General features: G+C 39.4%; 1 protein-coding gene across 1 annotated transcript in view; it reads right to left on the minus strand.

Annotated features, from left to right (window-relative positions):
• Map7d2 (MAP7 domain containing 2) overlaps nt 1-13308 on the minus strand; it is a 45140-nt gene extending 31832 nt beyond the window's left edge. The window contains exons 1-4 of the mRNA XM_050164356.1: nt 13111-13308; nt 12219-12317; nt 9756-9866; nt 548-678 (exon numbers count right to left, since the gene is read on the minus strand). Of these exons, the coding sequence (XP_050020313.1) occupies nt 548-678; nt 9756-9866; nt 12219-12317; nt 13111-13210 (441 nt within the window). The 5' untranslated portion in view covers nt 13211-13308. The remainder of the gene's footprint in view (nt 1-547; nt 679-9755; nt 9867-12218; nt 12318-13110) is intronic.
• Nucleotides 13309-27150: the final 13842 nt, after the last annotated feature.

Genomic DNA, 27150 nt, shown 5'->3' on the forward strand with positions numbered 1-27150 from the left:
AAGTATATAGGAAGGCTTGGAGGGAAGAAAGGAAAGATAGAAATGATGTAATTACAATCTCAAAAAATAAAATAATTGAAAAGATTAAGTTCAAATAAATATAAAATATACACTTATTACAAAACCTTTACCAGAAGAAGGTGATTTTAATATCTAAGATGCCAGTTTGTAAACTCTGAGGCATACATGGTATAATGTAGAGTGCAAAACACACATTTCTTAGTAAAGGGAATGGGTTCCTGCTTAACAGTTATTTTACTGACAATATCTATGTGATATAAAAATATTCAAAGGCTATTGTGAGTGAAGGTTGACCTAGACCCTCAGTTTGAGTTGTATACAGAAGCAAGACTCCTAGAATCAGAACCTTAAAGAATAGAGGAAAAATTTTCCAAAGTTTGGTTAAAAAAATAAATAAACCAAATATATCCCTTGAACAGTCCCTGAAGACTGACAGAAACATAGACCCCAGGTCAATAATAGAAACAATCACACTGTCAGACAAATTACAGTACAGAAAAGAGTGACAGAGGGCAGTTAAACCTACCTGAGATGGCTCTGCTCCTGCCATGGCTCCCTTCCCAGCATCTCCCACACCAGATGAAGGTGCACCCTTCTTCCTCTCAGTGGTCCGGGTTGGAGAGGATTTGTATGAAGATTTGAGAGGGCTTCCAAGAGCTACAAGAAGACAGGCATGGAATACTAGAGAGTTACAGAATAATAGCCAGAAAATACAGGAAACACAGATGGAAAAGGCAGGAGAATCAGAGATTGAAAAGAATATGTTCTATAAGAATATAATGTATAATCCACATTTTTGAAATATGTTTTTTCTACTGTATACAGAATAGATCGCATCTTAAATAAGATTCCCAAGATTCAAGAGTCAAATTTATTTGAGGGGTTAAAAGTGCACTTTGGAGCTAAGCAGACTTTGCATTGCCATCTAATAGCTGTATTACCTTGGGAAGGCTACTTAATGTCTCTAAACTCAATTTCCTTACACAGGAAGAACACAGAAGCCCTGACTATTGTCTTTGCAAGTCTGCTTACAAGATTGAACTTTGGCCAGTATCTAGGACCTTAGATTTTAGGAAGGTTTGTGTAATTCACTAGTGAGTGCTAAGAAACTGTAAAAATACATTCTAAGTGTTTGAAATTTGGGTATTTGCTTAGTAAAGTTGCCTACATGATTAGTTCCTAGTAAAATCCCAAGGCATTGAATCTTTAGAGTGCTTCCTCAGTTGGCAATACTTTATGTGTATTGTTACATGGAGTATATCCTGTATGACTATCTTAGGAGAGCCTTGGAATCTTACATTTGGTTTCCTCTACTTATCATATACTTTTTCCTTTGCTTCTTTGGTTGTATATCTTACTACTGTAATAAATCATAGCCATAAGTTATGAGTCCTCAGAGTTCCAATGTTCTTGGGGGCCCCAGAAGCAACTGACATCAGAGGTGGGAACTTGTACAATAACTCCAATTCACAAAAACAAAGTAAAAATAATGTTTGGGAATAGTGGGGGAATAGACCTGTGGTGTTTGTGTAGCTATGGAGTTGTTGGCCATGTTGTGAAACAGTCAAGATGTTGTGAGGTGAAAGTTGCCTACAGAATTTGAAGATAACTACTGAAACTCCAAGAGTGTTTCCTCAGGATTCCTTGGCTACTTTTGGCCATGCTACCTAAACTGAGGTTAAAAATCATGGCTGGGGAATGATTTTAGTTTTCTCCTTCAACGGAAATGGGTAAAAAACAACCTTTTCTTGGTTTTGTCATCAGTAGGTGGGTTGGAACTAAGTACTGAAACCAGAACAAGTTTCAAACTAATGTTTTTTAACTATGATTTTTGTATAAAAATAGATACTGAAAAGAATCAACTTCCAGAAGAGATATAGAGTTTTAAAATTCAACTAGAGATTGCAGCAAATACATCCCTCCTTTGGTCTCTAAACTGTGAAACATCCTGAATACTGTTGGGCCACCTTGGTTACATATAAATGTCCACAGAACAGGTCTCTGATGGCAACATCCAAAAAATCCAAGCTGCTCTTCAGAGCTGTATTTCTGATGCAGAGTGTGGGTACTTTCTTGGAAAAGCTATAGTCTGGGAAAGGTTGAAAAGATGCATCATTGCTGTTTCCTGCTTGATTTCTTTTTCTGAGATAGGGTTTCTCTGTATAGTTTTGGAGACTATCCTGGAACTTGCTCTGTAGATCAGGCTGGCGTTAAAGTCACAGAGATCCTCCTGCCTCTGCCTCCCAAGGGTTGGGATTAAAGGCATGTGCCACCACTGCCCGGCTCTGTTTGATTATTTTAAAAGGAGCTATGATTTATAATAATGGACTTAGGACCTGACTCTACTTACTTTACCTTTTCCTAATATTCATACTTAAGATAAACTATGCATGTTTGTTTCTCCTATGTAGCTGTCCCAAGAAGGAGGATGATTTTTTTTACACTTGTCACTAGATAAATGACTAAGCTAAAAAAACAAACAAATAAATAAACAAACAACAACAATAAAAAACCAGAAGTTGCATAGACCTATGTTTGTTTTTTGAAAATTTAGTAGTTTACTTTGATTGATCCCTAAATATAGTGTATCTTTCTGATTAAGCTTATTTAAATATTTCTCTATTTGCTTCTTGAACTTCCTTTCCCACCCATAAAAATATTATATCCTTTTAAAAAGAGGCTTGCATAAGTGTAGTGAATAACTGAGAAATCAAGTTTTGACTGTATAGCACAATTAATAAAAACTCAGAGACAGATAGTGGGGCTCAAACCAGAAAAGCAAAGCAGCCAGCCACTGACTCTTACCTCTACCTCAGTCCGAAAATGGTGATCCTGCCTCCAGGAATCCTAAAACCCCAAAATCTATCCCTGGGTTTTTATTAATTGTGCTGCAGATTGTGAACAGAATACAAATAAAACTCAGCTTGTAGTGGCGTGGAGGAGGACACTGTCACAAAGGTATCTATGATCTTTGTTTTCCAGAATTGGTCTTGGAAGGTCTCTCTTCCAGAAGAAACTTCCCACAATGCCTGTGTAAGCTACTATGAGCATGAATTTCTGGATATCGACTGCACATAACTGAGGATCTTTGATATCTATGATCTTTGTTTTCCAGAATTGGTCTTGGAAGGTCTCTCTTCCAGAAGAAACTTCCCACAATGCCTGTGTAAGCTACTATGAGCATGAATTTCTGGATTTCGACTGCACATAACTGAGGAAGCCATGATGGGGCAATTTTGGTATAGTTCCAACACAGCATATTAAGATGTTATTTACATTCATCAGGCAGATGAACCAGTACCACCAGCAGAGGGGGCTTTGGGACTGATTAGCCTCAGGCAGTCCCTCTTGAATCACTGAAATGAATTACTCCCACTGCACTAAGCACTCTGGGGCATGGTGAGAGGCACTACAGTGGGAGGTCACATCGTGGGGTGTCTCTTGATAATGAATCTCCTGCTGCAAGTGTCCTGAAGTTCTTAGCTTCTTGTTTTCCATAGGAATCTATGAGCCCTCAAGAATGGCACTTCTTATATGTGTTCTTAATGTCATAACTGCCTGAGATCTGAAAGGTAGTCAGGTAAGCTTCAACTTACTGGCCAGAACTGTGCTGGGGCCAGGTGGAAAATATTTAGAAGGAACAAGGAAGCAATCTGGCTAAGATATACCTTTAAGGTTAATGGGAGTTCACATGATCAGAATTCTGTAACTCAGCATCAACAAGCTTCCATGGTCGGCAGTACATTCTTAACTTGTCTTAACTCCAGGAAACTCATCCTGAGTGACTATATTGGAGAGACTATAGAAGCTTGTGCCTTGTCTTTTCTAGACTTTGTTCCTAGTTGTTTTCTCCTTTGTGGATTTTTGTATATCCTTTCATCATAATAAATAAAAGAGGCGAGTATACCTGTATGCTGAATCTTCTGAGCAAATCATCAAACCTGAGCTTAGTCTTAGGGAATCCCTGAAATATTTCACCTCAAAAATGGGGATACTTCCTACTTGCTAATAATTTGGGATTTGTTGTTGAGTAGAACTGACATACCATATAATTCCCCCTTTAAATGTCCAGTTCAGTGATTATTTAGTATATTCACAATTATAACCATAACTCCAAATCATTTTAAGAGTCACAAATAAAACCTTTTACCCATTAAGCAGTTACTAATCTTTCTTTCCTCCCCTACTCCTTGTAAAACATTGATGTACTTTCTGTCTCTATGGATTTCTCTATTTCAGATATTTTACATAAGAAGAATCATATAAGTTATGGTATTTTGTGACTGCTTTCTTTTACTTAGAATAGTTTCAAACTTCATCCATCTATCAGCATTCCCTTCCTTCCTTCCTTTTTTTTTTTCCCGAGACAGGGTTTCTCTGTGTAACAGTCTTGGCTGTCCTAGAACTCACTCTAAAGACCAGGCTGGCATCGAACTCACAGACAGCCGTCTGCCTCTGCCTCCCGAGTGCTGCAATTAAAGGTGTACACCACCTATTACCCAGCCTCCTTTCCTATTTAAAGCTGAATAATATTCTACTTTACATATATACTTCATTTTGTTTATTTATTCAAGCTGTTTCCACTCGTGGCTACTGTAAATAATGCTCTACTGATTTTGAAATGTTTTTAATTTTTCTGGCTCTATATCCAGGAGCAGAATTGGCAAATCAAATACTAACCACTTAAGAGATTTTATACCCAGACATAGTGACATATACTAGCAATCTCAACACTTGGAGATAGAGGCAGAAGGATCAGGAGTTCAAGGCCAGTTTCAGCTACATAGTGAGTTTGAGAGCAGCCTGGACTACATGAGATTTTTGTCCCCCACTGTCCCCCTCCCAAAGCAAACAAAAAGAATAGACCCCATGTAACTTGATGTCATTTTCACCAAATCCACTGTATCTTGGTAATGGAGTCTAGACTGGACCTTATGTGGACATTGTGCTGCTCATATGCAAATGATAATGCTTGCATTAAATCTTGACATCATGATTTAGTTGCATTTGGTTAAGGAAAGCCAGTGTTTGCCAGACTTCAATGTGCAGGCTAGGGAGGATCTCAGAGCCGCCTTTCTACAAAGTTTCCATTGCTGGCTTTTTTTTTTCATTTTTTAAAAATATGGGTGTTTGGCTTAAATATAAGTCTGCATACCACATATATGACAGGTGCCTGCAGAGGCCAGACGAAGACATTGGATCTCTTGGAACTGGAGGGAAAAATGATTGTGAGCCGCCATGTAGGTGTTGGGAACAGATTCTAAGTCCTCTGTAAGAACAGCCAGTGCTTTTAACCATTGAGCCATTTCTCCAACCTCCACAATGCACTTTTGATCACACTAAGCCATCACTGCTTGACTGCAGGGAGCCAGTACATGCAGCCGCCATTACAAGATGGCGCCTGGCTCCTGCAGGGCTGGAGTAAACAACTCCATATAAGAACTTAGGCAGAATCACTAACTCGAGCATGCTCACTGCAAGGAGCCAGCTTTTGCGGCTGCCATTACAAGATGGCGCAAGGCCCCAGCAGGCTTGGGATAAACAATTCCATATAAGGTCATAGCCAGTACCACCATCTTGGGCATGCTCAGTGTCCTCAGTGTGCCGGACCTATCAGGGAGCTTGGAATGGCTGCTGAGACACTTTGACCAATAGGAGGCCTGCACGTACCCCTAGTCCCTATATAAGCAGTTGCAGCTGGGGGGGGGGCCTCGCCTCCTGCTCTCCCTTCAACCAAGAGGCTCCAATAAAGCGTGATTTGGGAAGAATCCTCATCTGGTGGCTGTTCTTTCCTGCTGGTCAGGGAGTTTGCCGCACTTGACAGCCTTTCAAAGCGCTTTTCCTCCTGTTGGCTTTGTACCCTGTGGCGATCATGGATCATGTTTTAAGTAGCAAAGCTCTAGACATTTTTTGAGCTCTTACTCTGTGCCAACCAGTGTGTTATCTTATTTATACTATGATCTCATTTAATCCTCATGATAATTTAATATCAAACTTTTGAAACATGGTCTTACTATGTTGCCCAGACTTGCTTTAAACTCTCTACTTTGGCCATTCACCACCATATATAGTTTTTATTACAACAAATAAAAAACAAAATCTCCATTTTATATATGAGTAATAATGAGGGGTAGAGCCAGCTGTGGTACTCCAGGGAGTAAGATATATATGCTACTTTTCCAACCATCTAAGAAAAGTGAACTAACCTCCACAGACCATCAAGTCGATTTTCTACCTCATTCACATACCACCAGTCAGTCATAAAATAGTTTACTCACCTATATAGTAATTATCTTTAAAAGAAACAGCAACAGCTAAACATAGCCAGGCAGAAAATGCTATTAACCATTCAAAGAACTTCATAAAGCCAGCAAATGAGAAGCAAAATGCAAAAATTCAGGAATCCAAGTCTGATCAAAACTGCTTCAGGAATTTTCTTTGACTTCACAGCTTGGCCTCTTTTACCTGAGTCATTGGCCTGCTGAGAGCATATATATACTTCTGCTTCTGGCTAAAAAAGCCTGTGTGGGTATTAGCAGTCTCAAAACAAGAAAGGGTTCCATGGAACTAGGGTGCATGCAATGAGCTAAGGGACTGAATTAAATTAAATTTTTAAAAAGCAGAATTAAAGTAAAAGAAAATAATGTTTAAACAAGATAGTGCATGTGACATTTAACATTTTGGTAGCAAAACAAATGTGGAAATAAAAATAATTCTAACAAAGGATGGCTTTGGAGTTTGTCCTAGCAAAATCAAACAAATAAGATATAACTTAAGAGTTTAGGAGAGTTCACTCACTTTTGTGGTATCAGAACTATTTTCATACTCTATTACAGTGATCTGAGCTATATGTAATAGTACACACCTATAGTCACAGCATTTGGGGACTGAAGAAGGAGAATCCTGAGCTACACAGTAAGGGTCTCAAAACCAAAGCAAAGCAAAATAAACGAAAAAACAACCACAGTGACCTGTATTAGTTGAAGAGAATTAACACCCCTTTCAAGTTATATGGACTCACTAAGTACTCCCTAAGTACATCTAACACTAGAAAAAGTAGGACTGTGCCTATGAAACAACAACAAGAACTCATTTTAGGCCTTTTTTTTTCTGAAAAGGAAATAGAGAGAGAGTGGATATCAGGGAGAGGGGAGGTCAGAGGGAGTTGGGAGGAGTAGAGGAAGGGAAAACTGTGGTCAGGTCATGATGTATTGTATGAGAGAATATATTTTCAATAAAAGATTTAAAAAATTAAAAAAAATTAATTAAAAAAATATTTTTTAAAAACTGATTAAAAAAACATACAAAGTCGGGCATGGTGGCATATGCCTTTAATCCCAGTATTCAGAAGACAGACACAGGTGGACCTCTGAGTTTGAGGCCAGGCCAGTCTACAAAGCGAGTTCCAGACAGCCAGAACTACACAGAGAGACCCTGTCTCAAAAAAACAAAACAAACAAACAAAAAAACAATTTTTAAAAATGAAAAGTGCCATCCTATAACAATACAAAAATACTTTCCTATCTTTTAAAAAAATGATTTAAGGGCAAAATTACACAAACAGCACAAAAATAATAGTCAACCGATTATCAGCTAAAATTCATGATCCAAAATTCAATGATCATAGGATGTGATGATTTACACCAAGCATTTGGGAATGGAGGTAGTAATATCAGGAGTTCAAGGTCAGTATGAAGTATAGAATGAGATCCTGCCTGAAAAATCTATGCCAAAACAACAAAAAACCCTCAAAAATAAAAAGAAAAAATAAAATAAAATCTAATAACTAAAATGTTTTGGTTTGTAGATATAATATATGACAATGGATATTGTTTGGATAGCTATTTAGTAAATGGTATGGAGATTAACATTTTTCAGTTTAGAATACCAAGCAGATAATAGTTGTCAACCATGATATAACATATTTATGTTTGCATGTTCATCAATGCAAAGAAATAAATGAGAAAATATGGAGTATGTTCACTAAAGGAATAGTTATAGAGTCAAAAGTGTCAAGCATTTTCTCTTCAAACTTTTTCCTCCCTCCATGTGTCTAGTAGTTACCGTGAATGGGTATCAGAAATCAGCAGCATTATGACACTTATAGGGACTCTGCTGCATACATCATGCCTCTGGAATGGAGGGATAGAGTCAATGCCAGTGAATGACAACCAGGAAGTCCCATTATCCTCTTCCAAGTCACAAATCTCTTCCTGATCATCTCTTGGCCAACCTGACAACCTCAATAGTATTATAGTACCCAACTTTCCTTTGCTGGTGCTTTAGGATATGCATGTTAAACAAGAAGAGCCCTCTTTTTTTTTTAACCTATGTATAACAAAAGGCAAAAATTCAGGCTTCCAATGAATCTTCTGAGCCTCCATCAGAACACAGATACTGTTACATATACTCAGGTTCTGAAAATAGTTATGTGTCCCGCTATATACACTGTCTCCTTAACCAAAACACTGCTTGAAAAAGCATCCTCGACATGGATTTCCCTTGGAAGGGAAAACATATGAGATCTCCTGGGTAAACTGGGAGTGTGTGAGGTGAGGGGGAGGGGATGGATGGGAACATGAGGACTCGAGTTTGTCGAGTTGTGAGGTAGGACTGAAGGGGAGAGTAATGAAAAGATATCTTGATAGAGGAGGGTAAAATTGGGTTAGGGAGAAACCTGGTGACCAAGGAAACTTCCAGGAATCCACAAGGATGACCCCAGGTAAGACTCCTAACAAAAGTGGAGTAGGTGCCTAAACTGGCCTTCCCCTGTATTCAGATTGGTGACTGCCCTAATTGTCATCAGAGAACCTTCATCCAGTAACTGATGGAAGCAGATGGGGAGATCCACAGCTAAGCACTGGGCTGAGCTCCTGGAGTCCAGTTGAAAAGACAGAGGAGGGATTGTATGAGAAATGGGGGGGGGGACAAAATCAGGACAGGGATACCCACAGAGATAGCTGACCTGAGCTAGTGGGAGCTCATGGACTCTGGACCAACAGTTAGGGAGCCTGCATGGGACCAACCTAGGCCCTCTGTATGTGGGTGAGAGTTGTGTGGCTTGGTCTGTTTGTGGGGCCCCTAGCAGTGTAATCAAGATCTGTTTCTGGTGCATGAGCTGGCTTTTTTGAACCTATTCCCCATGCTGGAATGCCTCGCCCAGCCTTGATGCAGGGGAATAGCTTGGTACTGCCTAAACTTGATATGCCATGCTTTGTTGACTCCATGGGAGGTCTGCCCCTTTCTGAATGGAGGAAGAGTGGATGGGGCAGGTAGACGGGAGTTAGGGGGAATATAAAATAAATGAAAAAAAGCATTCTCATATTATTTCTGTACTTCTGTTTTCATTTATAAAGTAGGCAGGCCTACAAACCATGAATGACTTCAGAGTCCCATTTTTTTCTGTTATCAAGTCTCCCGGATAACTAACTAATCAATTCTGCTGCTTCTGGCCAATCAATTATATTATATCACTGACCCAGCAGGAGCTTAAAAAACAAACAAAAAAAACCTTCTCCATGCAGACTGGGAGAATATCAGTTCCTATCAATCAATAATGACCTTTCCTTATGGAACGATATCACTTTCCAAAGTCCTGTTAGTCAGACCCTAGAGGTTAAGACAGTACTGATATTTGCAGAAGGCTTGAGAGGAGGCTTTTGCAAAGGACACTGTCAAGACATTCACACCAGAAAGAAGCAAACTGGAGAGACAAGGTCTACTCATTCACTTGCCTCGGTCTGGGGAATAAGATATTGCCACGGTGGATGAAGACAGGCGTTTACTCATAGGAGGGTCCGTCTGCTTTGGCAAATTCATGGTTGATGTTGAAAGTTTGTCACATGCTGCAGAGAAATGCATTAAAGACGTTGGTTTTCATATCACTGTAGCCTGTGAAATCAAATCTCAAAGTGTCCTTCCTGTCCCCATCCACACATAATTCAGTGGTGCTCCACTGCAGCATAGCACACTGCTTTCATTATCTTAATCTGGAAGTGTCCAGGCTACAGCAACCACTGGTTTGCAATTTCTTTACCATGTTCTTCTCGTTAAATTAAATGTTCAGATTCACTCAGATACTCAGCTAAAAATGATACTAATCCCACCTAGTGTTTTCTTGTGTCTACCAGGGACAACTGTTCCTAGAAATATCTTGCACCTTGACTAAAACTGTATGTGATGAAACAGAATTATTTGAGGCTCAGGTTGGGAAAAGAATGCAATTTGTAATGCAAGGAGTTGTGTTTAATCAGCAGTTGTTGATTTTCCTATTTTAAGAGATAACATTAAAATGGCTCTTCTGGGGGGCTGGAGAGATGGCTCAGAGGTTAAGAGCACTGGCTGCTTTTCCAGAGGTCCTGAGTTCAATTCCCAGAAACCACATGGTGGCTCACAACCATCTGTACTGAGATCTGGCGCCCTCCTCTGGCGTGTGGGCATACATTGAGGCAGAATGTTGTATACATAATAAATAAATAAATCTTTAAAAAAATGGCTCTTCTGCAAATGCTTTAACACTACAGTAAGGATTTAAACTTCTGGCCCTAGATTTGGTGTTCTCATATTCCAGTCACTGTTTTAGATTGACTTCTAAATGAAATCATTACAACCAACAGAAAATTATTGACAGTGCANTCATATTTTGTAGTCTGTGCACTGGATGAACAAAGGCAGGATATTAATCGGTATTCTTGTTTTCTGAGACAGGGTTTCTCTGTGGCTTTGGAGCCTGTCCTGGAACTAGCTCTGTAGACCAGGCTGGTCTCGAACTCACAGAGATCGTCCTGCCTCTGCCTCCCGAGTGCTGGGATTAAAGGCGTGAGCCACCATTGCCCGGCTTAGTTTATATTTTCAAATGAGAGAATTCCCTGTATAGGGCAATTTCTACTGACCAAGTGGCAATCTTAAATCATTTTATTTAAGATAAAATCAAAATATAACATGTTTTAATTGAGGATACATAAAATACTTATACTTGAAATGATGTTTAAATTTTAACACTCTTACTCTTTGATTTTTAATGACTTTAACTTTCCATAAAAATAAGCAACCACTAGAAATTATAAAACCATGTATATAACTGTACACTTTTCCCACTTTGTCTCAGGTTCTGATATGGCTTAGCATAGCACTAGTCTCCAGAAATTCAATATTATGGTCAGGGATGTTGCTTAGTGGTGGAGTGCATGCTTAAAATAGGTAACACAATGGGTTCCCTGGGGAAGCAGGGGAGGGAGAGAGGGGGAAGTGGGAGGCAATGTTATTTATTGTGTTTGACATGGATTGTTCTATGGTTTAAATCTTTTAAAATACAGCATTAAAATATTATATCATCTTGATATTTTTGGAATTTCCATAAATTAATTATATGTCTGAGTCACACACCTCACCTTGTTACTAGCCTTAGATAGTACTACTCTGCTCTCACCTTTCCATGGGAGAGGACCAAATCTCAACCCATAAAGCAAAATCTGTGATACGACCAATAAGGATATTCTGTGTCAGAGGAAAGCCAAAAATAAAATATTTATTCCTACAATTAATATTCCTCTCTATGTTGCTGGTAAATATCACATGCCTTCTATTTCTCATTTTCAGTTTATCATTCAAATGTACAGTATTTCTAAATTCATTACTAAATGCAAACTAAGTTTCTCTTAGTCTAGATCATAAGTAGTTTCTATGTTTGTATCTGAAACAAAAAGCCTTTTGGAAAGAGAGACAGAGTTAAACATAAAGCCAAGTTGTCTAACTATGTGGATTTCCTACTGCTACCTCTTGAACACTTCTTCAGAAATTTATCACATTAGCCAAGCTCAAATATTCTATTTAGAAATGTGTGTGATTTGGTTTTTCACCAGAAGCAATGAAAAATGCCTTGTTACTTGATACCTAAAATAAGATGGCCAACGCAACTGTTAAATGTCTAAATGCACAAAAGTCAAATACTGATGAGTTTTTTTAAAGGAAGAAGTTAGTGAGCTGAGGATGAAATGTCTCCAGGACACTAAGATATAAAGCATGCAGCTCTAAGAACAAAAACATATGGGAATGCTGTTCACAGCTCTAGAGAAAAAATCATGACAAGTCAGACTAAGAAATCAATTGTGAAAGTATGTGAGACAGACACAGTGATGGAGGAGGGTGATTAGAAAGGTCATCACAAAACACTATGGTATGGTGATGCTCGGGTATACCGTTGGTGGACTCGGCAGCAGCTGTAGTGGTCCCTGTGTCCGAAGGGAGGGTGCTGGCTGCTAAAGTTAGAGGAAGGGGTGGGGTATTTTCTGATTCACCTATGCAGAAAAAAAAATCAGAGCAAAGAGAGGTAAAAAATAGTTCCAATTTGTTGCTGTATTTTAGTTTCTAATAAAGAATTAAGAAAAGTAACAAATTAGTTATTGCCTTCTCAAAAGGAAAAAAATGTATATTCACTGCCAAATAATTAAAAGGACAAGATGGCAAAGTCAGGATATGGTAATTTAAACATCTGCTCTCAAAAAGAGTTAGTACATAACTCCTACATAACAGAACACTGAGATACCTGAAACATACTATGATACTGAAAAGAAGAAAAAGTCATCCTGATATTATCCATTTAGGCAGTTGAAAATTGAAAGATGATAATGAATTGGATAATGAAGTAAGTTGCTTTAAAATAAAATATCAAAAAATCAACAAAAAATCATGAGGAAGAAGGAAAAGGCTGGCCCTTCTTAGAGAATAACTGCTATACCTTTTCCAGTCACATTTAGGGCTGTGACTGTGCCTCCTGCCACTACCTCTCTCCTAAAATGAGATTATTTTTGGTCCTGTGTGCTTAGTCCAGCTAGACTGTATTTGCTTTCTTTGCTTTTCTTTTGCTTTTTCCCCAAAGCCCAGTATTCATGCTTCAACTATCTGATAGCAAGAAGAATGACAGCTCCCTTTATGAGCAATGCATACACACACACAAGAAGCTCAGCAGTTTAAGCATCTGAAAAGGTGCCTATAAAGCTGTGCATAGCATCTTCCAATCCTGCAGACATCCAGTCATGCCCGTGATATCCCCATAGGGGCCCTGCAATGCAGAGATAACATTAAACTCACCATCACGTCCTCCAGCAGGCCCTGAGGCCGGTGATCCTGCCCATGAACACTTCTTCTTCAACTCTAGCTGCTGTGTACGCTCCAGGGACCGGCGCATCATTGCTTCCAAACGTTCCTGCCCAAATCCCCCAAAGCAAAAAGCATAGAATATTAACAGAAAACAGTAACAGCCACTCAGTTATACTTCACTGATGCCTAGACGAGTCACCAAATGGAGTGTTCTGTGCTCAGCATCCCAAATCCATGTATGTGTGCTTTCTTCACCACACCAATGCCTTTTGGTGGGTTGAGAGTAAACAATACAGCTAGGCTAGTGCTGGCTTCTCCAACCACAGACTGTGAACACTGTATCCTGTCCTGTCCCCTCCCCTCTCCTCCCTGGGGAGAAGCTGTTGCTATGCCAGCTCTCGATTTGCGTATGAATAATGCTCAATAAGCATTAACTCTTTCAAGCCTGTCTCAAATCTGGTTAAGAGAACTGAAATCTGGTCCCAATACCAAATATAGCCTTTCAAATTGAAAACATGAGAAAAGTTTAAATTGAAGTATAATTTGAATTTTTCAGCCCTGTATATAGCTTTGAGAACAGCATTTGACTTTGAAACACATTTTATAAAGCCCCATTTTCATCTTTGAGCTCCTTTTCTACACTGTAATACTTTTCTGCTCATATTACTCTTAAGATAATACTGCATAGTCCAAGATTTGACAAAGATACAGAAACTTCTAGCTACAAAATAAAACACCTAGTGCTTTGCCACAGTTAGGTGTATGTGTATAGGTGGGGTGGTGTCAGGAACTAAGTAATTTTTAACTAGAAAATAAAAACAGATACCAAGCTTCTCTTTTAAAGTAGGATTTATTAAATTACCCATATTAACCAAAGTGTTAGTTTCAAAAAGTTGTTCTTGACAGTGAAGCAAAGGTATTCTAATTCTGCACCTCCACTACCTCGATGACAATGCAAATACCAGCTCCACTCCTTGCTTCTACTAGAGAAACCCAAGGTAGGGATGGTTATTACACTGCTCTAGGAATAGACTAACCCTCTATTGAACTACAAATATGTAGCTAAGTTTTTTTTGTGGATTAATAAAAACAATCAAGAAAAATTAGTTTAGGATAGCAAAACCTGAGTGATCATGACTTAAACATCAGTGTTGTAGTTTGGGGTCAGGCACTATCCAATCATGAGTGTGCATTTCTTGGATGTCCTATCCTGATGACCTTGGCCATTAAGTTCTGATGATGAACAGTGGTGGTCTTCCAGATAAAAGTTGGAACTTGGAAGGAACAGAACTTTACCACCAGATGAGTGAAACACAGCTGCCCAAGACTGAGACTAAATAGTATTTACATGAATTTATTTAACAGTAAGTATTTAACTAGCAACCTAATTTGTTTTAAACACTTGACCCTGGAATAAATTTAGTTCAGGAAGAATTTTGGTAGATTTTCTACATGTCAGAAGGACCTCATGAGATAGTGGACACAGTCAGAACAAAGACCACTGAAGTCAGCCTTGTCACACTGAACAGCTATCTAAGAGGCAGAATTATAAAGAACTTCTTGCTCTCCTAAAGCAGACATATCCCTGGAAAACTCAGGCAAGAAAATCTTTTCATGCTCAACACCCTCAATTTCTTAAGCTGCTCCAGGTTCTAACACTGGAAGCTTGTTCTTTTAAACTTTGAGTAGATGTGTGGCACATGTTTTAGCTTTCTAACCATTTTACATTTCTGGGCTTCAATATTCTCACCTATAAAATAAAGGTGATATTACTTACATCACCATGTCAAACAAGGTTAACAGCTAGATCTAGTACCCGAGGTGCTTAAGTTTTTAATCAGTGCTAAATAAATCTGAATTTGAAAGAAGAATAAGATAATTTAGAACAGTGGCTTTCAATGTGGATACATCAGAACTGCACAAAGGATTTGGATTTATTCCTAGGGTTTCTCAGTAATCTGAGGGTAGTGCCTTCTTATATTTATTTTTGGCAGTACTGAGGATTAGAGCTCCAGGTCTTGTACATGTTAAGCAAACACTGAATTACACCTAACCCAAGCGTTTACCTTTATAACTAGTTTCAGGTGCTACTCCTAGTAGGATCATATTTTTGGAACCATTGTTTACAGATAAAAGGTTGTGCATGAGAAAGCAAGGGAAATAAAGTTTAGTTACACTAGAAAAAGAGTATTCATAAATACTAGAACTACATAGTGCCTACTAGCTGTGGTTCTCCTGAGTATCACTGGCAACCAACAGAGGTTGGGGAAGGACAAGACATATTCTTGTCTCTTCAATTTGTTCTACCATGTAGGCTTATGAGAAGGAAAAGAAAGGAATCTTAACCCTTGATCTCTTTAGTTCTGGATGAGTCTACATTTGACTAGATGACTAGATGACTAGACCAATCTGGAAAACTGTGACCAACAATGACCACTGAGCTGGCCAACCTGGATTAAAAACCCAGTAGAGCATTTGGAAAAATTGGATATTCACACCTAGAAGAATGAAACTAGATCCTAGTTTTCACTCTGTGCAAAAAGTCAAAAATGGATCAAAGATCACAACTTATGATGGGAGGGAAAGGGAGAGAAGAGTGGAGAGAAAGGAGAGCGAGACAGAGACAAAGACAGAGAGCAAGCTATACGTTTTCTATTGCCTTTACTGTATGTGCTCATGGATGACACTGTAAAGACACTCCCTCAGTAGTCCACAACAGGCTTCACAGGGGTCCCCTCTTTACAGATTTCTATATCCAGTCCCATGGTCAATCAAGTCCCTCTAGGAGTGGCCAGACTTCAGCTGAGTCTAGTTTTGGCTTAGGCAAATTCATAAATTTCTTGTTTTATATCCAGTATTTTTGTTTGTTTGTTTGTTTGGTTTGGTTTTTCGAGACAGGGTTTCACTGTAGTTTTAGAGCCTGTCTAGCTCTTATAGACCAGACTGACCTCGAACTCACAGAGATCCACCTGCCTCTGCCTCCCAAGTGCTGGGATTAAAAGCTCATGCCACCACCACCTGGCTTATATCCAGTATTTTTATTAATTACTAAGCAATGACAGCTATGAGAAGGTTAGATATGTCAACCTAACTTAAAAAGGTGAAGCTACTCTTTGAAAGATTTTCTTAGTTAGAAAAAGAGTTGCTCTTTCTCTAAATCTCACCAATCAGTCAAGAAGCTACACTGAATAAAGGTGAGCATAATGAATTGTCCACCAAAACTTAAGGTGACAATAACTTGTTCTAGCAGCTCAATTCTTTCTTTCTTTATTTATTTTGGTTTTGTCGAGACAGGGTTTCTCTGTGGTTTTGGAGCCTGTCCTGGAACTAGCTCTTGTAGACCAGGCTGGCCTTCGAACTCACAGAGATCCGCCTGCCTCTGCCTCCCAAGTGCTGGGATTAAAGGCGTGCACCACCACCACCCGGCGTAGCTCAATTCTGAAGGTAAGGGATACTTCAAGAAGTGAAGGTGACTTCCACCAAGTGCAGTTAGTTAGTTCAAGGACAGGGTCTCAAACAGATACTGGACAAGGCTCCCTTCATAGGACAACTGCTGCCACTGCTACACTCCTGCTAATTCTCAAAACCTCTAAGTCAGGGTATTGGTTTTGCCTTAGAAAACAGAACGTCATGCCAGATTATCTGGTCTTGATGTATCTGACTCATTACTGGTTTCACTTCAGAATAATTTTTTATTTGGTTCTGGCCATTCTTAAACTCCTAGTATGGTATTAAGGGATACTGAGATCACCCACTTCTGTGCTGGGACACATAAGGTTAGAAGAACAGTATCATGGTCATCATAGGAATATGAAACAGGAAAGGGGTGCATGGGAGAGAGGAGATGACAGACTTATGATCTTCGAACTACCAGAGCCAAGGAGTAAGACTCATGCAACACTTAACAATAGGCTCGAGAAGCAAAATGGCCTATATCAAATGAATACTCTTTCCACTGAAGTGTTTTCTTGGTTGAGAGAGACAGAACATGACTGAAAGAACTTAAATTCAGCACTAAGGGAAAAATTAACATTCTAGAGCCAGGTGCTGAGCATTCAACAACCCTCACTGAGATCTCCAAGAACCAGAGTTGACCACAGAAGGCTTCCTTTAGAGGACTTCCATAGGGCAGAGCAATCCCACTGCCCTAAAGATCACTCATGAAAACGCTAAGTTTTTGTATCAGCAGTATAACTAACCCTGATGTGGTTAACTGGTTACCCTATATGTGGAAAGTCCCTAAGCTATACCTGGGTCTCCTGAGGCCCTGAGGGTGGGAACAGGTGACAAAGGCAAGCTCCTGGTTTTTTGGGTTTGCTACACAACCTCACAAAGTCCAGCTCTCAGTTTAGACCTGACATGCTAAAGTGCCACGTAGTTCCTAGGAAAAAGAAAAAAGTAATTTCAGATTGTGTTTATGCTGACAAAAGGTTAGATTACATCCTCTATTACATTAGGGATAAAAGAAAGCACAAAGCCAGAAAACATCCAGAAGTTAAACTACTAAAGGTTAAAATGTATCAGGATCAACCATCTAACATGACATCCCCTCATTAACAGTGAGTATGAGACTGATTACATTAAGTGCCTCTAAGACTAATGTTCTATAAAGGAAAATTATGCATAGAAATTGTCGCCAAAGTGGACCTCTGTCACACTGCAAGATGTGCTGAAGCATAAGAAGTATCTTCATAGTGTTCCTTTCTGGAAGAAGCAGTTACAAGCTTTATCTTGAATCAGCAATTCAGCAGGATGTCAAGAATTAAAATAAGTATGCCAGGGAGAAAGGGACAAACTCTAAGTCATCAAGGAATGGAGGATGGGAAAGGAAGAAAATAGGCAAGTCCAGTGACTCATGAAAAACACACAGGCTAAGAATGGATACATCTGTCTTAAATTACCCAAACAGTTCTCATACACTGGTTCCCCCTGCCAATACTGAGGATTGAACCTAAAGATATACATGTGTTAGGGATGTGCTCTATCACTGAGTTGTACCCTCAGTACTCTTTTTAAACTATTTACAATGAGATAGAGTCTCAATAAATTGCTCAAGCTATGATTGAACTTGTTCTATAGCCAAGAAATCCCCTGAGAATTTTTGATTCTACAATCCTAGACTCCTAAGTAGCTAGTATTAGAAACCTGTACCACCAGGCCGATGTGAATTTTGTTCTGTTTTCTTTTTTGTATTTTTATCCAAGGTTTTTTTTATATTTTATTGAAACATGGCCTGGGTTAGTCTCAAACTGTCTATGAAACCAAGGATAACCTTGAACCTCTGAACATTCAGCCTCTATTTTCTTTTTTTTTAATTTATTAAAGATTTCTGTCTCTTCCCCACCGCCGTCTCCCCTTTCCCTCCCCCTCCCCCAATCAAGTCCCCCTCACTTGTCAGCCCAAAGAGCAATCAGGGTTCTCTACCCTGTGGGATGTCCAAGGACCACCCACCTCCATCCAAGTCTCGTAAGGTGAGCATCCAAACTGCCTAGGCTCCCACAAAGCCAATACGTGCAGTAGGCTCAAAAACCCATTGCCATTGTTCTTGAGGTCTCAGTAGTCCTCATTGTCCGCTATGTTCAGTGAGACCTGTTTTAACCCAGGCTTTTTCAGACCCAGGCCAGCTGGCCTTGGTGAGTTCCCGATAGAACATCCCCATTGTCTCAGTGTGTGGGTGCACCCCTCGCGGTCCTGAGTTCCTTGCTCGTGTTCGCTCTCCTTCTGCTCCTGATTTGGACCTTGAGATTTCATCAGCCTCTATTTTCATGTGGTTTACTGTTCTTTTTTTTTAACAGTACATAGACTGTTTCATGTCTTCTGGAGCTCTATCTTGACCTTGCCTCCACCAAAGTCACCTGAAATAACTGGAAAGTGTCACATTTCTAGTGATTACTCTGTGGTAGGTGCTTGCTGGACAGTTTTACAAGTCATCTTCTTCAGTCCCTGTTCCTTTTTGGGTCTGAGGAAACAGGGTTGGGAGGGGGCTATATAACTTGCTCTAGCTACCAGTTGCTTAGTGATAGGAATGAGGTATAAATTGAGACCATAAAAAGCCAAAGCAATCAGACTAAAGCCAGCAACAGTGAACCACAGCTTTGCTTAGACCTTCATCTGCTAAGAAAACACAAATCACCATAAATAGATGCCACTTTACAGGCAAAGGTGGGTCTCGATTTGTGTGGTTCAGTCCATGCTCAGTGTACATATGTCTTCTTTAAAATTAAAAAAAAAAGAGAAAGTGGACTCTGGCTAGGGAAGCAAGTAGGCTGACGAGAGGATCTTCACCACTCCCTTCGCTCTTCCAAACCTAACCCTCCAGTTTCATGCCCAGTTCTGCTGCACTCTCCCTTCCAAATGGCTCCCATCTCTAGTGAATCACAAAGATCTTCCCCTCCTAGTCTCTCTCCCCTACTCATTTTTTTTTAACCATAGCCTCCAACTTCCATTCCCTGGGAACTGACAAGCCACTCTCACCAGGTAAACAAGCAGGCTAACTTCAGATTTTCACCTTCTGCATTCCTCCAAGTCTCATCCCCAGCTCTATAGCAGAGCTTTGGCTGTGATCCTTCCTCACTCTGTCCCCATTTCCAGTGAAATTACCACATCCTGGTTTTCCTCCCTCCTGTAGACCCCTTCAAGTCCCCCTAGCCCGTCGCCATTCCTAACTGTTAGCTCCCAATACTCAAAAACACATTTTACCTAAAACATTCAGTGGCCACATATATCAAGATCCCAGAAGAATTTCCTATCACGCAACATACAGCCACAACTCTCTCCTAAGAACCAGAAAGGGCAACAGAAACTAAGGTACAAAATAGACCACCTGACAAAGACAAGACCAAATATCAGCACTTAGGATTACAAAAAAGACTGACCTAGGTCTTCTGCATATATGCAACAGTTGTGTAGCTTGGTCTTTATTTATTTATTTATTTATTTATTTATTTATTTATTTATTTCAGAAATGGAGGAAGAGAAGTACTGGATGTGAGGGGCATGGACTTGGGAGAGGAAGAAGGAGAAACTGCAGTTGGGATGTAAAAACAAACAAATAAGTAGACCTCATGAAACTAAAAAGCTTCTGCACAGCAAATAATACTGTTGTTCAAAGTGGCAGCCTACAGAAAGGGAAAATATTATCAACGACACATCTGATAGAGCGCTCATATCCAGAATATATAAAGAACTCAAAAAGATAGATATCAAGTAAACAACCAACCCAATTAAAAGTGGATTGCAGATCTAAAGAGAGAATTGTCAAAAGAGTAAACACAAATGGCTGAGAAACACCTAAAGAAATGTCTAACATCCTTAGCCATCAGGGAAATGCAAATCAAAACTACGTTAAGATTCCATCTTACATCCATCAAAATGGCTAAGATCAATAGCACAAGTGACAACTCATGCTGGAGAGGATGTGGAGCAAGAGGAACACTCATCCATTGCTGGTGGAGTGGAAACTTGTATAGTCACCATGGAAATGAATATGGTGGTTCCTCAGAAAGTTGGGAATTAATCTACCTCAAGATCCAGCTATACCGCTCTTGGGCATATACCCAAAGGATGCTTCATCCTACCACAAGGATACTTGCTAAACCATGTTCATTGTTCTTTTCATAATAGCCAGAAACTGGAAACAACCTAGATGACCCTCAACAGAAGAATGGATAAAGAAAATGTGGTACATTTACAGAACGGAGTATTACTCAGCAGTTAAAAAAATGAAGTCATGAAATTTACAGGTAAAAGGATAAAATTATAAAAAAAAAAAGATCATTTTTAGTGAGGTATCACAGACCCAGGAAGAAAATATGGTATATATTTACTTATATGTGGCTAATAATCATTAAGTCAATGATAACCAAGCTACAATCCTAGAACCACAGAGGTTAGGTAAAGAGCAAGTGACTTGGGGTACAGATAGATCTCATTAGGAACGGGAAATAGAATAGATAGTTATGGATAGATGGGTGGGCTGGAATAGGAGGATTGAGTTGGGAGCGGATGGAGAGAGCTGGATGAGGGAGGGAATATGGGGATAGACAGCTAAAATTAAGGGGCATGGGGGGTCATATGGAAACCTAATACAGTAGAAGTTTCCTAAAATACATGCATATATGAAGGTGATCTAAATGAAATTACCAAATAATGAGGTAGACAAGAGTCCCAATTGGCCATTTCTGATCACCAAATGAAGCTTCCAGTACTGGAACTAGTTACATCTTATTGAGCTGTTGGCCAAAACAGTCCCATGGGAATCCTTATATAACCCAGGCTGTTGTCAAAACTATAGATTGTTATCCACAAACTGACAGTAAGGTGTCATTGCTGAAGATGCACAAATCATTGAACATGGACAAGTTGAGCTGGTACCTACATACAGCCTTTACAACTAAGTTGTTTGTGTAGGAAGGTACTTTGCATGCTACCAAAAGAGAGACGTAAACACCAAACTAGCCACAAACCTTTGATCTACAATGGTGTTCTGCTTGCAAAATATACTAGGGCAATGGTGACACAAAGCTTATGGGAGTAACCAACCAATATCTGATTTGATTTAAGGCCCACTCCACAAAATAGAACTCCACAAAATAGAACTCCTTTGGTGACCAAGAACCTGAGACTAGGGACCTAGCAGAAACCCAAAACCACCATCCTAAAAATAAAACAAGTAAACAAATGTAGCAATAAAATTACTCCTGATGACAATCTGCTATACCATCAGTGTCTTGCTCAGCCATTATCAGAAATGCTTCCTCCTGAAGCAGATGGGAAGAAACATAGAGACTCACAGCTAGACATTTTATAGAGATGAGAGTCCTAAATGAGAGGCTTCCATCTAGTCCCTCCTCTCAGGGCTTAGGGAACCCCATAGAAGAGGAGGTGGAAAGTGTAAGAGCCAGAGAGGATGGCAGATAGCAAGAAAGCAAAGTCCTCTAAATCAACATGATCAAAACTCATATGAACTCACAAAACTGAAGCAGTATGTGGCCCTGCACATGTCTACACCAGGTCCTCTGTTATATAATATGGCTTCCAGTTTAGTATTTTTATAGAATTCTTGAGCGTTCAAATGAGTGGGTCTCTGATTCTTAGGCTCTTTTCCTTCTGTTTTCTTGTCCTGTCCAATTATGATGTTTTTATTTTTTTATTAAAACTTATTATAAAAAGAAGTAAATATATAGTAATAATTCAGAGACTTTAAAAACACTAAGTTTGTAATAAAAGTCTGTGTATTAAAAAATGTTGGAAATTGACAAACTGCTACATTGTTCATACTAAAAGATGAGTCATTACACCTTATGAATAAAAAATGATGATCTCCTGATACAAGGGTATGATTACATCCTTAAAATATACTTGTTAAGAAAATCTATAACTCAAATATGCTTCCTAAAAACACTTCCAAAGTTTAGTAATAATGGACTCCATAGTGATAATTGTATTCCATTTCTTTTTTTAAAAGGTAACTGGAAAGGATGATTAAAGCAGGGAGCTACATTAAAATTTAAATACACTAGCATCTTTGAATTCAAACATAGAATAGTTTTCAAACAGTAAATAACGATCATATTATACTCGTTGGTCTTTGTCTGTCTTCAAAGCACAGACCTCCTCCTGGCTGTAATACTCAGTTTTCTATCACTCAAATCTAAGCCACAAGCCCCTGTGTGTCTTAATTTAGTAATAAAAAATTATGCTTGAAAGAAGCCTTGGAAACCATCAGAAATTCAACCTCTCACGGCAAAGACAAGCAAACCAGGGCCCAGATAGAGCAAGCATTTTACCCTGGGTTATACAACAAATCTGAATCTAATGGCTAAGTCTCTTTGCAACTCTGCCAGTGCTACACCCACTAACTTTTTGTATTGTGGTACTGAAAGGTGGCATGCTAAGTCATCAGGCAAGATTTGGGAGTTAGTCTTTCTTATAGCCCATTCTTGGGCAGTATACAAAATGTCCTAAACACTTTTGCCCTATGTAAGTTGCTGAGCTGGCTGGGGTAGGAGGTTCTCATGACCGCACCTCTTCTTCTCGGAGCTTCTGCTTCCTCTTCTCTTCCACTGCAGCCCTCTTCTGGTCCTCTCGCTGACGCTGCTCCTCAAGTTTTCTCCATCGCTCCTCAATTTGTTTCTCATACTGAAGTTTGGCTCTTTTCTGTTTCTCTAAGATCTGCTGTTCCCTGGCAGCTGAGAAATGGAAGCATAAGTGTAATTCCAAGAGCTCCTGATGCAGATTGAGTTAAGACCAGAAATAATCTGGTGAAATCCTAGGATGCAGTAATTAAGTTAAGTGGTGTGGGGCATGTCAAATATGTTATCTCTCTGCCTTGTTTTTCTTCTCAGTTACACAGAGATAGTAATAACAATATGGTGAAGAAAATGATACAATGCATGTAGAATAATGTTTCTTCAAAGAGGAATTGTGGCTATTATTGCTATCATTAAGCAAACTTGTATACAACAGCTAAGCCATACAGTGACTATAATAATGATAGTTTAAGGGTACATTCAATAAAATCATGTTAAATGAGCATGCACAGTGATCTGGGCAAAGCATTAAGATACATAAAGCCTTGTCTTCCCATCAAGCCATTTACTAAGAAGCCCTTACCTCTACTTAGCAGGCAAGGGAAAGGATCCCTGGAGATAGTGCCTGAACTGCCCAGGAGGCCAAACAAGAATTAAAAAGCTTCTTGTTCACCTTAATCCAATAGGAGAAATTATCATCTACCTGCCTCACATCACTCCATGGTGGTATCTTCAACCAATTAGAGGTTAAAAGCCTTTCTCAACTGGGCATACTGTGGTAATGCAGAAAATGGGTGTTGGTTTTTACAGTTCTCTTGAGGATGGCTCTTCTAGATACCAAAATAGAAGGTGAGCACACATAGTGGATAAATGAGGGCATCAAGGCTTTCCTCGGATCAAAGGAAGCAATGGTTTTGCTGTGTTTATGTGTATGGGTGTTTTGCCTGCATGTATGTATATGCACTATGCATTGCAGTGCCCAACGAGACCAGAAGAGGGCACTGAAACCCCTGGGACTGGAGTTACTGACAGCTGTGAGCTGACATGTGTGTTCTAGAAATTGAGCCTGTGTTCTCCGGAAGAGCAGTCAGTGCTTTTAACCACTGAATCATCTCTCCAGTCCCAGTGGAGACAATTGTTGTCCATAGCTTCAAAGATACTGACTAGGACATAGTGGAGGTCCCATATTTGGTGAGTAAATGAACTGTTCTGAGAATTATACAGTGTTTGTGATCATTGCCAGTCACTGTGTGAGTTCATCCTCAATTCTCTAGACTTGTCTACCAAGTCTTAGTTCTCTTCCTATTCATTCACATATTTCTAATGACCTTAGAAAAGATACTATCTCATTTCTACTTTCTTGAACTTCAACAGCCAAAGTATACAACTTACCCAGACATTTTTCTCTTTCTTCTCGTCTTTCTTTGGCTAATCTTTGTCTCTCATCTGATTTTAAAAATCCATCCATGCCTATGAGATAGAAAACATGATTTTCAGTATTTTATTTGTCTTTATCTATTGAGTGCTAGAGATGGTTGGGTATATGATCCTGGGCATAGATATAAAAAGTATTACCCATTGTCACCAATTCATTTCAAGGAACTCACTTCCCATCACACATTCTCAGCCAGTCCTAACAACTCAGGGGCAGTAGTCATGGCTTCCACATGTGTTTGCCAATGAGTGGTGCAGTGGTGCTGACAACAGCACTTTAGTTAATTCTTGTCCCAAGGCCTGGCCCTGGGGGGAGGGTCAGAAATGCAATTAAATGACACAGAAATCTAGCAGTGTGCAGAGAAGCTCACCAGTCCTATTCTAATCCGGCTTTCAGGTCCAGGGAAGAATAATTTTGGAGAGAGGAAAAGCCAAAAGGTGAATATGATTTTGGATATCAATTATTATACAGAAAGAGAAAGATTTAATTTTTTGAAATAAGTCAATTGTGAATACATACAAGCACCTCAGGAGAGTACTGTAAAATGTTATCCTCAAGTTTTAGTTCTTCCAAGTTTGCTTTGGTGTCAATCTTAATATCTGAGAACTACACAGAAAAAATGAAAATAATATGCTCCTATATATTTATCATCCAAATATCTGTAACAAATAAGATGAAACAAGTAACAGCTACCCAAAAAATGTCCAGGACCTATCCCTGCATCTCCATATCTCCATCCTATTCCCCACAAGGCCCTAAAGGGTTTTCTAAATTCAAGTTTAAATAAATAAATAAATAAATAAATAAATAAATAAATAAGGGCCGTTTACGTTTAGAATAATTTATTGTATTAGCTATGTACAGCTTAAGTATGCCATTTTGGAGAAACAAGCTTTCTTTTTTTTAAAAGATTTATTTATTTAATATGTATACAACATTCCTTCCGTGTATGCTTGCATTCCAGAAGAGGGCACCAGATCTCATTATAGATGGCTGTGAGCCACCACCATGTGATTGCTGGAAATTGAACTCAGGACCTCTGGAAGAGCAGTCAGTGCTCTTAACCACTGAGCCATTTCTCCAGCCCACAAGCTTTATTTCTTTTTTTTTTAAATATTTATTTATTATTTATACAATAGTCTATCTGTGAGTATGCCGAAGGCCAGAAGGGGGCACCAGATCTCATTACAGATGGTTGTGAGCCACCATGTGGTTGCTGGGAATTGAACTCAGGACCTTTGGAAGAGCAGGCAATGCTCTTAACCACTGAGCCATCTCTCCAGCCCCCACAAGCTTTATTTCTAATGCAACCACATTCCCAGTATCTGGTCCCTTCTCTGGGAACATCATACTAACTTCATATGTGAATACTAGTTTTCTTGCCATAGCAATATGCACTTCTAGTGCCTTTTCTATTTGTTATTCGAGAGAAGGTCAAAGAAGCCAGGCCTACCATGTAGGTACTGGAGATACAGGTAGGGAATGACACGACAAATTGAACTGTCATGATTTCCAACATATATTTGGTTTTGCAGTATAAATTATGTATCAGGATATTAAACCTCAAGAGACAAGTACTAGAAAAATATAACCCTTGACACAAGTGACACTATCCATTTTTATTATTATATATTATATGTAAATATATAATATTATGATTATTCATGTCAATTCTTAATTATTATGAGACTGCCAACAATATGAATGTCATCATGGAATTTTTTTCTTTTTTTTTTCTTTTTTTCGAGACCGGGTTTCTCTGTAGTTTTGGAGCCTGTCCTGGAACTAGCTCTGTAGACCAGGCTGGCCTCAAATTCACAGAGGCCCACCTGCCTCTGTCTCCCAAGTACTGGGATTAAAGGCATGTGCCACCACCACCCAGCTTGTCATCATGGATTTAAAGACCCAGCTCCAACTCATTCCAGGCTACCCACAATGTGTCTCTTTCCAGTTTGACCTCAGCACCGCCCCCTGCACATCATCTAGCTTACATTGCCTTCCTCGTCTTCCACCACCACTAATACTGTCGTCTTTTTAACCTCACCCACCTTCAACATTCCAAGATCCATGATGTCCCATGCTCCATACAATTGGTGAAGCCCTTAATTCATTGTTCCCTAAACAGATCTCTGTAACTTGGCCTCCCTGGCAGCCTCCAGAGCTACATATAACTAGGATAGCTCTATGTTTGACCAGTTTCAACTACCACCTCTTTCTCAGTGTCTCCAAGACACAGAGACACACACAGTGTTGTAAGGAAGCCATGAAGTTAGTGCTAGAGGAATGAGAAGAAAACATCAGATCTTTCTTTTTTCTTTTTTCTTTTTTTTTTTGGTTTTTCGAGACAGGGTTCTCTGTAGCTTTGGAGCCTGTCCTGGAACTCACTCTGTAGACTAGGCTGGTCTCGAACTCACAGAGATCCGCTTGCCTCTGCCTCCCGAGTGCTGGGATTAAAGGCATGCGCCACCATCGCCCCGCTAGATCTTTTTTATCTTAAAACACTTTTAGGTTTTAGTCTCTACCTTAAGTTCCATTGGTATGAATTTGTTTTGTCTGAGAAACTGT

The sequence above is a fragment of the Alexandromys fortis genome, unplaced genomic scaffold, assembly GCF_014885135.2.
Source record: "Alexandromys fortis isolate MF-2015 unplaced genomic scaffold, M_Fortis_MF-2015_v1.1 scaffold_147, whole genome shotgun sequence".
NCBI lineage: Eukaryota > Metazoa > Chordata > Mammalia > Rodentia > Cricetidae > Alexandromys > Alexandromys fortis.